Source organism: Zootoca vivipara, chromosome 16, assembly GCF_965207765.1.
Source record: "Zootoca vivipara chromosome 16, rZooViv2.hap1.1, whole genome shotgun sequence".
Taxonomy (NCBI): Eukaryota; Metazoa; Chordata; class Lepidosauria; order Squamata; family Lacertidae; genus Zootoca; species Zootoca vivipara.
In genome coordinates this window covers 1,909,750-1,925,478 of record NC_142599.1, presented here as the reverse complement: position 1 = coordinate 1,925,478, position 15,729 = coordinate 1,909,750, and the positions used below count along the sequence as shown (strand labels likewise).

The 15,729-nt window shown below is 46.6% G+C and overlaps 1 protein-coding gene across 1 annotated transcript in view; it reads right to left on the bottom strand.

Moving 5' to 3' along the window:
* Positions 1-15,729, bottom strand: part of DHX37 (DEAH-box helicase 37) — a 40,178-nt gene that overhangs the window by 3,979 nt on the left and 20,470 nt on the right. The window contains exons 14-25 of the mRNA XM_035098235.3: positions 15,239-15,315; positions 14,608-14,840; positions 12,785-12,896; positions 11,247-11,353; positions 10,549-10,737; positions 8,252-8,376; positions 8,040-8,156; positions 3,728-3,900; positions 3,449-3,563; positions 2,201-2,338; positions 710-804; positions 88-161 (exon numbers count right to left, since the gene is read on the bottom strand). Of these exons, the coding sequence (XP_034954126.2) occupies positions 88-161; positions 710-804; positions 2,201-2,338; positions 3,449-3,563; positions 3,728-3,900; positions 8,040-8,156; positions 8,252-8,376; positions 10,549-10,737; positions 11,247-11,353; positions 12,785-12,896; positions 14,608-14,840; positions 15,239-15,315 (1,555 nt within the window). The remainder of the gene's footprint in view (positions 1-87; positions 162-709; positions 805-2,200; positions 2,339-3,448; positions 3,564-3,727; positions 3,901-8,039; positions 8,157-8,251; positions 8,377-10,548; positions 10,738-11,246; positions 11,354-12,784; positions 12,897-14,607; positions 14,841-15,238; positions 15,316-15,729) is intronic.

Sequence of the window (15,729 nt, the reverse complement as noted above, 5' to 3'; positions counted from 1 at the left end):
GTTTTATTCTGGATTGTTTTATTCAATGCTTTAATGAGGTGGTTTTTTCCTGAAAAATATAAAGCAGTATAGAAAACAACAACTTACTTGGACCAGGTTTTCAGCATTGTCACTGGACTGGACAACAAGCAGCTACTGTAAGCAGCCAGTTTTTTAACAACCTAAAAGAAGGAACAAGTTTTACAATCAATTTTAGAGCCACCATGCATTTCAAGGCAATGGGCTGTAAAACACTGAGGCTCTAATTAATTTGCTTGTTGAAAATGGGCATTAGAATTCATTGTTTCATTTCAGGTACTCACAGCCCACCCTTCAATATAATTCGCAGGATGTCTTGCAAAATCCTCATTGGACATTTACCGGTAGGTGCAACTCAGCACCCACACGGGTTTGTGTAGGTTAAGACGGATAGAGGCAGGGATCTCCAGCTTCCAAAACTATCCCTAGACCTTCTGATAACGAAGAGGCAAGCATGGCTTCTTTGTTTTCTCCAACTAGGTTAGAGAAACCTAGCTAGGACTATATAACTGCTTCTTTATTTTATGCCAAGTCTCAGTCTGAATACATTTCAACTAAAGGTGTACTCCAAGCAAGGAGTTGTTTAACTAACAAAATCTATACATTAAGAATCCTAACAACAGTAATGAAAATACTGTAATATACATAGATATATAAACACAAGGAATTAGGTGGAGAAAAATGTTCTTACCTTCCCTTCCAATAAGAACTTAGTGAAATATTTGTAGCACTCAAGGCCTTCTGGGTAATCCACTTCTATAGGAGGAAGCTGCCAGCCTACCCGATCTGCAGAGAGGTTACCAGACTTTGTTAAGGCACTAATCCACACTCATCCTCTTCATTTTGCTTCTCTCAGCAGAAGGCTGAGGAGGCAGGAGGGAAGGAGAAGGGCGGTGAAGTCTCCACATTGCAAGCTGGCTCTTGTTTGTGTACAGGGCCAGCCTAAGACATTTGGCACCTAAGGCAACCCACAAAATGCCCCCTTGCACCGCTGCCAGGGAACAAGGGTAGACCGAAGATCTACATTGGGAACAAGGGGAGCAATCAAATCAACCTTACATGATGGCTGAAGTGGGAATCAAAGACCATTGCAGGGAAGGGCCCTACTTTGAATCATGCTAGGTAGGCACTGACGCCAAAGGCAGTCTTGCCATTTCCTTCCAGGGGGGGGGGGGGAGAGAGACCAGCAGCTCCTGCTATTTGCTGAGAGGCAGTTATAGAGGAAGCCGGGGAGGGGGGGGGCTGCTGAGGCAGCGGCAGATCCAGCCTCCGAAGAGCACACCGCAGTTGTTGCTGCCCCCGTGGCAGCTGTAGCGGACAATGCCTTCCTTGGAGGCTGGACCTGCTGCCCCTGTGGATCCTGCTGTTTGAGGCTGCTGCCTCACCTTGCCTCCTGGGTGGGCCAGCCCTGACACTGATCCCCCCAACATATGGGTGAGATTTGAAGGAAATGAACGGCAGCCAGAAATACCTAAGTGGGAATATGCATAGCAGAACTTCTATTTCAAATGTATATTGTTAGGAAAAACTTTGTAGCACAGGTGCTTTTTGTGCAACAGCAATAAACCTGGTGAGTGCCAGCCAATTCTGTGTTTTCATAGATGGGGGCTCAAGTATTATTCTGCTTCTTGTTCCTAGCAGGCTGAGATGCAACCCAATCCTTACACAAGTCCCCCCGAATGTCTGCTATTCTATCCCTGCTCCCCACCCCTTTATCCCTTAAGACTGTGACATGATATAGACTCTGGGGCTTTCATATTAAGAAACCCTGATGGGAATGTGAGTCATTCCCTAGACCTGCCTTTTTTGACCTGGTGTCCTCCAGATGCTGTTGGACTCCAACCCCCATCATCCCTAACCCTGTCAATGCTGGATGCGGCTGATGGGAGCTGGAGTACAAGAGCAGCACATTGGCTATCCCTGACCTACTCTGAGAAAGGATTGTATGCAACTAGGTTTTACTCAATAGTAGATGCACTGAAATACCGAAACTAAGTTATGCCGCCCATTATTTTCAGCAGGTTTCCTCTGAGTAGAATTAACACTGGCTGCAACCCCAAAGACTCCCGGAGAATGCAAAAGCTTGTAATATTGCGGTTGCCATGATGACAGTATTCTCCTAATGTGGATTTAGTAACAAATCCTCTTCCCATAAAAGCCAAGCTGTTCTTGAGAAACTTACAGAAGACACTTGGTCTGTGGCATCGAACCCTACCCATTTCAGGGCAGTAAAAAGGAGGAGGGCTTTCCAGAGGTTTTTCGAAGTGGCAGTATGGAGGCAAAAGGAGCGGGATCCATTCTGGTTCAATGGCTGAGATACCTTAAGAGAGCAAAAACGACCAGTGAAAGAAGGTTCTGGGGAGCCATGGGAACCTTAAGAGTGGCTTTTACTGAACTGCCTTTTTAAGTGCTGCAGGTTTACCTGGCAACAATGGTGGGTGGTCCAGGAAGCTACTGTTGACGTTTCCCACAATGCCCTGGAGAAACACCACCAAACATCCCAGGGCATTGTGGGAAATTAAAAATGGCAGTATCTCAGAGCCAGCCACCTGGTGTAGGGCCCCTCACATTATTATTGCTTAACCCCTATCCTATTTATTACCTGCCCTAAGGTAATATCCTAAGGTCTCAGGGCAGGTTACAACAATTTAAAATACAGTTTAAAACCTTGCTGTTAGAGAAACATGATCATAAAACACAGTAGGCCCCATTAAGGTCCCTGGCTGTTGCCTAAAGCTGTCAAGTGCTGAGTCCAGGCCTGTGAGCACTCTCTCACAGCTATGTGCTGGGACTACTGGCAGGGGCATGTGTACTATTCTTGTGAGCCGCTTGTCTGCTCCCACTGATCTCTCTTATTGAAGAGCCCATGATAAAACTTCTAAGGCTCCTCTAAGAGCCTGCAGGGAAACTGCACAAAAGCCACTAAGTTGTATTTCATACAATCTTAACTTTAAAAGGAAAAATAATCATCAGTGCATTTCTCACAGCCCACCCTAAACTGCTCATTTCTGCAGGCATGCTATGTGACACACAAGTAAGGTGATGGGAATCCTTTGGCCCTCCAGATGTTGCTTGAACTACAACTCCCATTCACCAGGAAGCATGGCCAATGGCCGGGGATGATGGGAACTGTAGTTTAGCGACATCTGGAGGGCCAGAGGCTTCCCACAGCTGCATTATTAGAGCAACTCCAGGAGAAGGAGGAGGAACCTATCAATGACTATTGAGCCATGATAGGTAAATAAAACCTCCATTTTCAGAGGCAGTATATCTCCAGAACAAGTTGCTAGGCAGTAACAGCAGGGAGTTTCCTGGTAGAGGCATCTGGTTGGCCACTGAGGCAAACAGGGTGCTGGGATAAAGGAACATTTGGGTTGATCCTTTAGGATTATTCTCAAGAGGAGAGCAAGGGGGAAGGAGTTCATTTCACCTTTCATGTACATTTTGGTGGTTTCAACAATCTCCTGATACACCACAAACTCGGGGAGCTGCTTGAAGAGGACGGAATTGGGGTGGATGAAGACTGGATCGTCCAGAAGAGGAGTCTGGGTTGGCAAGGTGCGGCAAGAGATGGCAGTGTGTGGAGAAGGAAGAAAGCAAAACAAATAAAAACAAACTCAGTACGTGCAAAAAGGGTTCCCAACTCTTGCCATCAATGATCCAAAGGGAATAAACTGAGCTGGGGGGCTATTATTAACAGTGCACGTACTTTGTAACCATTTTTCCACTTATCGTCTAGGAGCTCCTCAGCTTGGATCTTCCGGGCAACGTGGTCTCCCAGGCCTGCCAAGACGATCTGCCTCAAAAAAGTCACCTGTGTTTCTGATGGGGGCTTCATTCTGGGATCGACAAAGAAGCTGGCGTCCGAGCAGACTGAATTCACTTGCAGCAAAAGGAAGAAACAGGTCAAAAATCAGGAGAATCTTGGAAAACTGAAGGAGGCCAGGCTGAGTTAACATGGCTTAGGTTGTGGCTGAGGAGCGGCCTCTGTACAAAACTCAAAAGAACAACAAATGGGCAAAAGACAACTGAAGGAAAAGCGACATTAGTTCACAACAGCTTATGCAACAACCCAGCACTGAAGCAAGACCTGTTTTCAAATTTGGAGGAGGCTCTCAGGGGAGGAGATATCCCATGGGGAAAATATACATATTTACTTCATAAAATGTATACACCGCTTGATTATTTATAATAATAAATATAATAATAATAATAATAATAATAATAATAATAATAATAATAATAATAATATTTATACCCCCCCCCCCCATCTGGCTGGGTTTCCCCATCCACTCTGGGTGGCTTCCAACAGAAAGATAAAATAAAATAATCTATTAAACATTAAAAGCTTCCCTAAACAGGGTTGCCTTCAGATGTATTCTAAAAATCTGGTAGCTGTTTTTCTCTTTGACATCTGATGGGAGGGCGTTCCACAGGGCGGGCGCCACCACCGAGAAGGCCCTCTGTGCTGGATCTCAGTGTCCGGGCAGAATGATGGGGGTGGAGACGCTCCTTTAGGTATACTGGACCGAGGCCGTTTAGGGCTTTAAAGCACTCAAAGAGATTTACAAGAGATAAAACAGTAAAACAAAAATAAAAAACCACAATCATACTTTAAAACATCCTAAAGTACAAATACTAAAACAGATTAAAATTACCTCAACTTTCTAAGCATCTGGGAAGGATTGTCTAACTAAGAATGTTTTAAGCGGGTGCCGAAAAGAATACAATGAAGGCGCTGCCACATGATCAAATTATTACAAATGCGGGACAGTTAGTACGTGGCACCTGCAGTAGTGACTATTCTGCCAATTGGATGGGCACATGTGGGGTAAATAAGTGTCACAATCAATTAGTGAGGAATGCAAGGGAAATGAGTGAAAGGAAAGCAACATTGCAAGACGTATTTTTCTGGACATTAGGCCACCAACAGCTTCAACGGCAATATACCCTTGTTTGAAAGGAAAGATCTGTGATCTCTCTCAGGGAACAACAATGGCCTACTTTTCAAAACAAGTTGTTGTAAGCACTAGAATTAAAAATGGATATTACAAGTATAAACTAAGCTTATACTTGATCCAATTCCCAGAATAAATTTGTTTCTTCCCTTCTCTGTATAATCAGATCTTAAAAAGGTAAAGGACCCCTGACCGTTAGGTCCAGTCGCGGACGACTCTGGGGGTGCACACTCATCTTGCTCTATAGGCCGAGGGAGCCGGCGTTTGTCCACAGACAGCTTCCAGGTCATGTGGCTAGCATGACTAAGCTGCTTCTGGTGAACCAGAGCAGCGAACGGAAACGCCGTTTACCTTCCCGCCGGAACGGTACCTATTTATCTACCGTGTTTCCCCTTTTTTAAGACACCGTCTTATAACTTTTTTCCCTCAAAAACACACACGGTGTCTTATTTTCAGGGGGTGTCTTTTTCTTTTCTTTTTACGGCGCTACAAGACTTGGGTTTTGTGAAGGAAGAACTGTCTAGGGATAGATCCGCTCTGGGCGCCGGCGCTGGAGCCCTATCGGTTGCGAAAGCTGGCGCAGATTGCAACGTAAAAGAGGAGATACTCAAGCCATTGCATTGGGACCTTTGCTGGAAAAAAATGGAATATCTCCCCGTTCGCAACGCTTTTAAAGCCTTCCCTTTGTCCCCTTCCCGAGCTGACTCTCCAAACATTAATGAACTCCCCCCTCCCTTGCCCTCCTCCCCTCTAAAGTGGCAGCCTGCCTGCAGGGACGATGAGGTGGGAAACCTCTTTGCCAAGTTACCATACAACAGTTAAGAGAGGGGTGCGGGCAGATGGACAGGTTGCCCTCCTCGCCACCCCTCCAGGCTCCCTGCGCTCCACCAGCAGCTGCTCTTAAGCAGTGGGGGCGGGAAGTGATCGTGCCGAGGGATCTGGCTTCGGAGACTCTGAAGGGGGTGGGGTGGGGCTGCTTCATCCAGCGGCAAGCTCACAACGCCCCCCTCGCCGTCGCTAGGGCTGCCGAGGCTGGATCGCGCCCCTTATCCCGCGCCTGCGCTGCACGCCACGTTTTGCCCGATCCGACCCTAACCCTAACCCAGAGAAACAGCGGGCTGTCACCTACGCTGGAGCGGGCCGTCACCTCCGGCCGCTGCTCTGCCTTGGGCCATGCAGCCCACAACGTTCCGGCGGCGCGGCTCCCGCTGCCGCCAATCACCCCATTGCCGCTCTGGCACCTCGGGCCATGCAGCCCACAATGTTCCGGCGGCGCGACTCCCGCCGCCGCCAATCACCCCATTGCCGCTCTGGCACCTCGGGCCATGCGGCCCACAACGTTCCGGTGCCGCGGCTCCCGCCGCCACCAATCGCCCCATTGCCGCTCTGGCACCTTGGGCCATGCGGCCCACAACGTTCCGGCGGCGCGGCTCCCGCCGCTGCTAATCGCCCCCGCTGCTCGGAGAACCGGTCTGCAGAGTCAGCGCCCAGCAACGCCGTGCTGGATTGAGGAGGCGATGCTCCGTGCGGCGCTGCTGGGCGCTGACTCTGCAGACCGGCTCCTCGATCTGGTGCTCCACGCAGCGCTGATCAGCGCCGACCCGGCAGGTTGCCGGATCAAGGAAGCGGCCTGCCGGGTCGGCGCCCAGCACCGGATCGAGGAAGCTTCCCAGGGTGGTGGTTGGGGGGGGGAGAAAGAGGGAAAAGGTGTAGGCGGGGAGAGAAAACGCGTGAGTCGTCTCCCCTTTCTTTCCTGCTTAGCCGGCTTGCGGGCATTTTACAGGAAAAAACGACGTGAAAAGAAAAAGGCAACGAGCCCGGTCAGCGGCGTCTCCCTCCCTCCAACTCCGCCCCCCAAATTGAACTCCCTGACACCCCCCCCTTAATTTTTGGCCAGAGGCGTCCTCGGGCCCCGTTCCCACCTTCGCTGCTGGGCGCCTGCAGGTAGACCTATGTCTTATTTTCGGGGTATGTCTTAAATTTTAAAAATCTTAAAAATCCTGCCATGGCTTATATTATGACTACGACTTAAAAAAGGGGAAACACGGTACTTGCACTTTGACGTGCTTTTGAACTGCTAGGTTACACTAGATCTTAGTGTAACTCAAATGGGTAGAAAATGCATCATTAAGCTTTAGGCCCACAAATAGGATTACTACTTTGGCAACCTGCAAGGAACAGGAGTGACAGCATCCAGAACTGATCCTATGTGGTTATAGAGAACTTTAAATAAAGGAAACTAGCTTCTTATTTATGAAGCTTATATATTTATAACTACATAGTTACACATGTTGCAAGTACTGGGTTTGACAATATTTATAGAAGGTATTAATAATGCACTGCATTTGCTTTATGCATATATGTACATGTGTGTGTGTGTGTGTGCGCGCACACACACACACACACACACACACTTATACAGTCATACCTTGGTTGTTGAACAGAATCCATTCCGGAAGTCTGTTCAACTTCCGAAAAGGTTCGAAAACCAAGGCGCAGCTTCCGATTGGCCGCAGGAGCTTCCTGCACTCAACTGGAAGCCGCAGAAGCTGTCACTTCCAGGTTTGCAGCGTTTGGGAGCCAAAATGTTCGAGTCACAAGGCGTACGGGATCCAAGGTATGATAGTACTTATCATGCTTAAGATATATACAGTGTTATATTAGGGAGAAAAGAGAAAAAAGGTTCTATCCCACAAACTCTTCCTATTTGCACAATGGACCTTCCCCTCCCTCTGTTACACCAGAGTGCCCACTGAATCGCTTCTGAATCGCTTCCCCAACCCTCCATAGCAGATGCGGGGAGACAGGAATGAGACATGAAGAAGGGAAGTTACACTGCATAAGTGGAAGTTCTTTCAAGAACGGGACCCAAGTGGAAGTTCTTTCAAGAACCCAAAATCCTGTGTTTTCATGCATGTTTTTGATTGTAAAACAGCATAATAAAAATTATTAAATGTTAAGAAAAAGGAAGAACAGAGCTGATTCTTTGGTGCCCCCCCCAAAGCCAAATGTGGATTATTCTGTAGAGGCAGAAAACAACAACTGGCTCCCAGGGGTATTTACCTGCAGTCGTCAGCTGCCCACGCAAGCGCCTGATTTCAACCATGGCTTTGTAGCGTAGGCCATTTGCCTCACAGAACTTAGGCGTGCACCCAGCATACTCACAGGCACCCACAGCTCCTGGAATAGAAGGGCAGCATCATGTGAGGAATTCAGCCAAAACCAATGCACGATTAAAAAATACGGAAAGATAAAGGGAGAGCAGAAGAGCCTACCTAGCATGACCATGAGGTCTCCCAGTTTCTGAGAGGGCCCTTGTCCGGCCCAGATCCGTTGCATCTGCACCACGCGCGCCCTTTTCCCCTTGAGTGTCTCTTGCTCTTCCTCGCTAGTGGCAGGCCTGTAGCAAATGTAAGGCACAACCCAATATTCACCAGGATCCCTCAGCGTAGGCTCATTTTGGAAAACTCATTTCCCATTGCGAGGAGGGGTGTGTGAACCTGAACTTATGATATGGTTTATCTCAGTAGATTGTGGCGTAAATATAAGATTGACAGAACTCTCATATGACATGAGACACTCTGATGAACTCCAGTAACCATGAAACAAGCCTGATTCCGGCCACTTGCTGAAAAGCATTCAGAAATATCCTGAGTTCACACATCTGACTTAAAGGTTAACACATACAAATTTATTTGCCAAGTACAGGATACTCCTCAATGGTCCTCAATGGTTGTGTGATTTGAGGGCAGGTAGCAGGGATGCCTAGGTTCAGAAAATGGCTCCCTTTCACAAGTCTTTCACCCTTTGGTTAAACAAACACGATGGCCAGTTTTAACCATTTCTCACTACGTATTCTGAAAGAAATTATGGAAATTGTAGGAATCCCTCAGTCCACAGCCCCCTCCCCTTTCCATTGGCATGCCCTGGCAAAAAGATTCAAAGGTTAGTTAGCTCTCATGCCTCCAACAGGACAGAACTTACCCAGCGCTCCCAGGACTCAGCACATGTCTGCTTTGGCTTAAGGACAGGTAAACTTTCCCCCTCCTTCTAGTGTGGGTTCATGACAAAATTGTTATGCCCATGCGTCTGTAGGCTTCTTAGAATAGCTTGGGAATCTTTTACTCTTTATTACAGTGGTGCCTTGCAAGACGAATTTAATTCATTCTGCGAGTCACCATCAGATCGCAAGACGCATTCGTCTTGCGAAAGATTCGTCTTGCAGGGCATTCGTCTTGTGAGGTACCACTGTATTCTTATTTTGGTAAATCTTATTTATTGATTTTTCACACAAAAAAATCCCAAACAAAACAAAAAGACCATATATTACTTTATCTGTGAACTTCCATGATCTTCCCATCCTCCCTTCCATGGTTTCAATATTTACCCTTAGATGCTGCATATTTCACATATACTATTCAATACATCCATTTTAACCTATTTATCTTAACAATTAATGCTGATGCTCATATTTCAAATTCTGCTTGTGTTTTCATCTTGCTATAATAGTTCTTTAAATACTAATAAAAAGGTATCCAGTCCTGGAATCTTTTACTCTTTAAGGTATGTATGTATTTTGCTACCTGTTTAGGCTGTAACTCTGCTGTCTAAAGCAGCATTTTTATATATTTTCTGCTACTCCTGTTTTATATAATAAACCAAGCTTTCTTCGATTCTTATACTTCTTGTGGGTATAAGGTTAAGGGTTAACACACATCAATGACAAGGGCATGGCATAACTCCAGCAAAAGATCCTAAGCCTCTGAGCAGTGTGTATATGAACATACATGAGTGCTGGTTGCACACATACTTTCAAAGGTTGCAATCCTATGCATTCTTTCCTGGGAATAAGCGCCTGGTTTCAAATAAGGATGGAGGGCAAATTTGGTGGATACGCATTTGGGAGAAGCAAACTGACCAATTCAATTGCTCCAGACTTATAAGTGGATTGGAGCACAGCTATCAATCAGATCAGTACTTCTCCAAATTTTGCAATGCAAAAAAAAAAAATTAGTTTGGGGTTCAAAAAATGCATCCGAAAATGATTTTCTGATTTTATCAGAAATACATATTTTAGGGGGAAGTGCACTGACAAAGCCCACAAAATGCATTATTTTATGGAAAGAATGCATACAAAAGGGAAACTGTATATAATTTAAATGCATGTTTTTTAAAAGCTGTGAAAAAAGGAGAGAGCTATGATTGAGTGCATGCAGAACTGACACTGATACATGACACATCTTTTTTATTAAATTTGTGACTTGTACAAAAAAACAACAAGAAGACAACTTATGTGCAAATTACGCTATGTGCTCAGCTGGAGGCTACCATTATTCATCACAGGGTGATGATTGGCTGTGTGTCCTCAGCAGTACAGTGAGAGGAATTGCAACAATCTTCAGAGGTGCAATTCTTTACTGCCAATGAACTACTACCAGTGTGACCACACCTTTGGGTCACCAGCTCAGAGAGTGGCAAGTTTATTTATTTATTAATTTCTACCCCACCATTCTTCCCAAAGGAGTCCAGGGCAGCAAACAGCAGACACAGACATTGTTGGGGGAACCCTCACCTGTTAAACTCTTCAAAGAGCTCCCGAACCGTCAGGGCTGACACTAAGGTGATGACATACGGGAGGCAGTCCTGCTGTTTGCTCAAGGCCAGCATCTTCGCGTAACGGGGAGCAACAGGAAAGGCTGCCATCGTGGCCCCCAGGGGGCTGATGGGGCAGGTCAGCTTGGCTTCTTGCAACTTTTTCAGCCTGGAAGAATGGAACAGGAGTCAATTCCTAGACCAGGCCTCACTAAGTCGTGATGTTGCTTTTAGAAGTTGTCTTTTGGTATGCTATTTATTTATCAAGTTGTACACTGCTTTGGTGGCCTCAGGCAATGGTATGATTTATACCAGGCATCCCCAAACTTTGGCCCTCCAGATGTTTTGGACTACAATTCCCATCATGCCTGACCACTGGTCCTGTTAGCTAGGGATCATGGGAGTTGTAGGCCAAAACATCTGGAGGGCCGCAGTTTGGGGATGCCTGATTTATACATTTGTAAAACAAAAACATTACTTTTTTGCCCTTTCATGGCAGCTCAAAAGAACTGTTCAAGATGGCCATCCCACTCTACCCATTGGTAGGGATGGTTCTGCATAGTGGGGAGAAAAGAGAGAAAGCACAGTCCAGTCCACCAACCAGCATAGTTCAACTTAGTTTTTCAAAAAAGCAACAGCAACAACAACAACAACAACAACAACAAGTAAAGAGACTACCTTCCAGATTTGGAGGGTTCCTGCAAGGCTCCAAGGGCTATCAACAGCTCCTCAGCAGCAACTAGCGCTTCCAGTGGTGGGGGTGTAGGAAAGGGGAAATTGACCACCTGCAAACACAAAGAGGACGACACACCCGACATGAACTGGTGAGATGCCTAAGAACTGAGCAAGATGGGCATGGAATAACTTCAAGCTGGTGGGGGTCTACTCACATCACCACTACCACTTGAACCCAGAGATCCACTGACCAGATCCAGGTGCAAAACACTGGCTAAGAAATTGCATGCATGCCCAAGGCAGAAATTTGTTTTTTGTACCAGAACTTAGCACAAGCTCCTGCGACACAAAAACCCACTCCTGGTTTTTCTCCCACCCCAACAAACTCCTACCTTAACCTCACTCCAGATTTCTTCTTCCCAGCAGCACATAGCTGCCAAGTTATCCCTTTTTTAAAGGGATTTTCCCTTATGCTGAATAGGCTTCCTCGCGAGAAAAGGGAAAACTTGGCAGCTATGGCAGCATAATTCAAAAGGGGGGGGGGGTAGATGCTGCTATTAATAAACAATTGTCCATCCCCATCTGCCTGCAAGCCTACCTTCCAACTTCAGCTGTGCTGAAATTCACCAAAGAGTTGGGGGGAGTGGCAGGCTGCTGAGCAACTTATTTTAGAGGGTGGGCCAATATTACCTGGGGGTTTCAGCAGAAGCACAGAATTGTAGAATTACAGAATCATGGAGTTGGAAGGGACCCCCAAGGTTAACTATTCCAACCCCCTACAATGCAGGACTCTCAGCTAAAGCATCCCTGACAGATGGCCTCCAACCTTAAAAACCTCCAAGGAAGGAGAGTCCACCCCCTCCCGAGGGAGTCCAGATTTAAACCTTTTTCTTGTGCTAATTAACAACAGCAATCTTTAGAAAGTTAGCTTTCTTTTTTGCTAACAAAAAGAAAATTAAATATTATATACACAAAATATCATTAAATAGGCTTTGTCTCCGAGGCACTTTCCAGGTTTCAGAATGATCTACCGTAACATAAATCTACTTCCTCCTGACCACTGGTGACGATAGGCTAATTTAACCCTTTGACTTGGTCCTTGCACCTGCAATTTGCATGGTGGGAAAGCTCCCATAGTGGGAACAAAGGGTTAACGCTCCCCATACATGCAATTTTTTTTAAAGGAACTGGGTGATTGGTGGGGAAGGGCTGTAGCTCTGAGGCAGAGCATCTGCCTTGCATGCAGGAGACCCCAAGTTCAATCCCCAATGGCCTCTTCAGGTAGGGATGGGAGAGAACCATGCCTGAAACCGCGGAGAGCTGCTGCCAGTCAGTGTTGACAATCCTGGGATACATGGGAGCAATGGCCTGATTCAGTATAAGGCAGCATCCTATGTTGGCGTCTCATCTAGTTTGAAGCTAGATCGGCGCCCTTTGGTTTTGAACTACAACTCCCAGCAGACCCAGGCAGCAAGGCCAACTTAGACAGGGACGACATAGTCCATGTAGCAGAAGGAAGGCTGCCCGAAATGGACTCCCACCTTTTCAATGTTTAGTGCTTTCATTTGCAGGATTAAATCTTCAACAGGTCGCCTGGTAATCTCAGGAGAAGTGAACTGCTCAAAGTCACTGAAGACAGCCGAAGAGTACAGCCTAGAACAAAATGAGAGAGGGAAGCCGGGTGTGGGTGGGTGGGTGGCAATTAGCAGCTGCCTAGAAGCCTCCAGAAATATACCAGTACACAGCTTCTGCTCCCAACTGTCGAGACCAGCTGGAGATGCGAGCCTCCTGGATTGCTGCAGGGGCGATATGACTTTCTTGGGGGCTCTTTTACACAGGGAGATAGGAAACGGTCTTCTACTAAGGCAGACCAATGGGTCCACCTAGCTCAGGACTGTCTACATGGACTGGCAGAGGCTCTCTAGGGTTTCTGGTAAGGAGTCCTTTCCAGCTGTACCTGGAGATGCCACTAGGGACTGGACCTGGGATCTTCTGCATTACTCACTGAAATTACAGCCCTTTTACTTTGGGAAAGGGCCATAGCCCAGTGGTAGAGCATCTGCTTTGAGTGCAAAAGGTCCCAGGTTCGATTCTTGGATCTCTAGACAGGGCTGAGGGCTCCTGTAGGGGAAACCTACTGCTAAATAATTTTGTGTTCTGAGGAGATTGGTTAATTGGTTTATACAAATATTCCTCCATGCTTATTGTCAAGGGTTTTTTGTTTGCTTTATGCTCTTGATTTGCTGCTTGCGCTCCTGGGATGTGGGAGGATCCACTTGTAGCTGAAGCTTGAGTGCCCATAAGGCGCACCTAATTTTTAGAGAGGAAAGGGGGAATGCCCTGTTTTTTTGGGATCAGCTCAAAGTTGTGCAGCTTCTTGCAGCTTCTTTTGCAAATGGGAAAAGCCCCATTTTGGGGGGATTAGCTCACAGTTGTGCAGCTTTTTTGCAAAGGGGGAAAGCTCCTTTTTTTGAGCATCAGCTCAAAGTTGTGCAGCTTCTTTTGCAAATGGGAAAAGCCTCCGTCTGCAGAACATTCAACAATGGAGGCCTGGGCAAGGGGGCAGGGCCTGGAAGGGAGCTAGTGTCCCTTATCTCCCTCCCAGATCTCTTGCAATCAGCTGCTGAGCGGGTCCCTTTCAACTCCCTCTTTCCCACTTGCTAGCCTTTAGCTCTTTCTAAAAAAAAAAAAAAAAACACGACCTGCTTTTCGCCCCTGGGCAATCCAGCTCCAGGGACCACGCATTCGCTCCATAAGACGCACAGACATTTCCTCTTACTTTTAGGAGGAAAAAAGTGTGTCTTATGGAGCGGAAAAATACGGTAACTAACAACCCTGGCCCTAGCTTAACAGGTGGGAGGAAACATCTGGAGGGCAGAGTTTGCCTATGCCTGATCTAAGGGGTATAAGTCTCCCTGGTGGGGTCTGATCTTCAAGCTTTGATCTTGTTGCATGCTGTGTGCTGTGCTGCTGGAGTCTCTCTCTTATGATTCCTGATAACTGAATGGGGAAGTATTTTAACTTGCATATGCTATATTATTCTGCTTAAAGACTATTTCACTGCTTTTTATTCTGCATCCAAGCCTCCTACTTAATAAAAGTGCAGAACGTCTCTCCACTTGTGCTACTGCCACTGAATCCAAAAGAACTTGCATTTAGCAAAACAGCTCCTGGCTAAAACCTTGGAAAGCCACTGCCAGTCAAATCAAATATTTAGCGTTACAGTCAATGATCAGCGTTGCCACTGCCAGTCAGTGCAGACAATATTGAGCTTGAGGGCTCAGCGGTTTGACTCAGTAGAAGGCAGCTTCTTATGTTCCTATGGAGCTCTGGTCCACCTAACAGAGAAGGGAAGTCAGCTGACCTATAACAGTGGCCAGGCTCTGTGCGCCCAGCTCGGCCGGCCCGCTGGTTGGCAGATGCCTGAGACGTCCAGGTGACTCTGAAAGATGAGACTCCGGTGACTTTGTCGTAGAAGCGTTTCTTGACCTTCCCACAGTCGACCACGTATTTGATGCCCGGGATGGTCAGGGATGTTTCAGCCACGTTGGTTGCTACAACACAGAGCCTGGTCCCAGGAGGATGGGGCCTAAAAACCTGGAGTACAGAAATAAAGGGGGGGGGATCCTAGAAAAACCACCAAGGAATATGGAAGCTGGTGCCCACAACCTATAAATTATGCAAGTGAGGCATGCAACAAAATGCTGCAGCATGCAGTGTTCAGGGCTCTACCCAGCCAAGCCCTCTTTCCAGGATATTCTATATTATTCCCCTCTCTGCTAGCTTTCTGCCAATTCCTTCCACTCAGCATTCTGTACCTACTGAGCATGCTCGATCCTCACTGGGCTGGTTCTCAGGTGTTTTGGGGCTTCTGCAAACCTGCCCAAACCACTCACTTGTGTATGGATTTATGGGTGTTTTATCCATACAGGGAGAATGAGCTCATGGGTACATTTTCTGAGGAGCCCAGTATTGCCAGGGAAATGAATCATTACCTTGGCTTGCTTTTCTGGTGCCAGCAAGGAGTAAAGTGGAAGAACATAAAGTGGGAGGGAGGAATCCGGGTTCTCACCTGTACACAAAATTAAAAACACAAACAAACACAAAATAGTAATAAGCAGCAATCTACAGGTCTGTTGGCTGTCCAACTGACTTCACCATTTGAATCTACAGCCCCACCTGCACTCTACATTTAAAGCAGTATCATACCACTTGGAACAGTCATTGCTTCCTCAAAGGATCCTGGGAACTGTAGTTTTCCAAGTGTTGAGAGCTGTTAGGAGGCCCCTATTCCTCTCACAGAACTACAATTCCCAGAGTGGATTAACTCTTCAGAGAACCCTGGGAAAACTTTGCTATGATTCATATACCATCTTTGCAAAAATGGTATGATTTATTTGGAGTGAAAGAGAAAACGCAACAAACAGAACAGAGATCAGGATGAATTAGGGCACATCAGCATAGCATGAGACTCTTAATTGAGCCC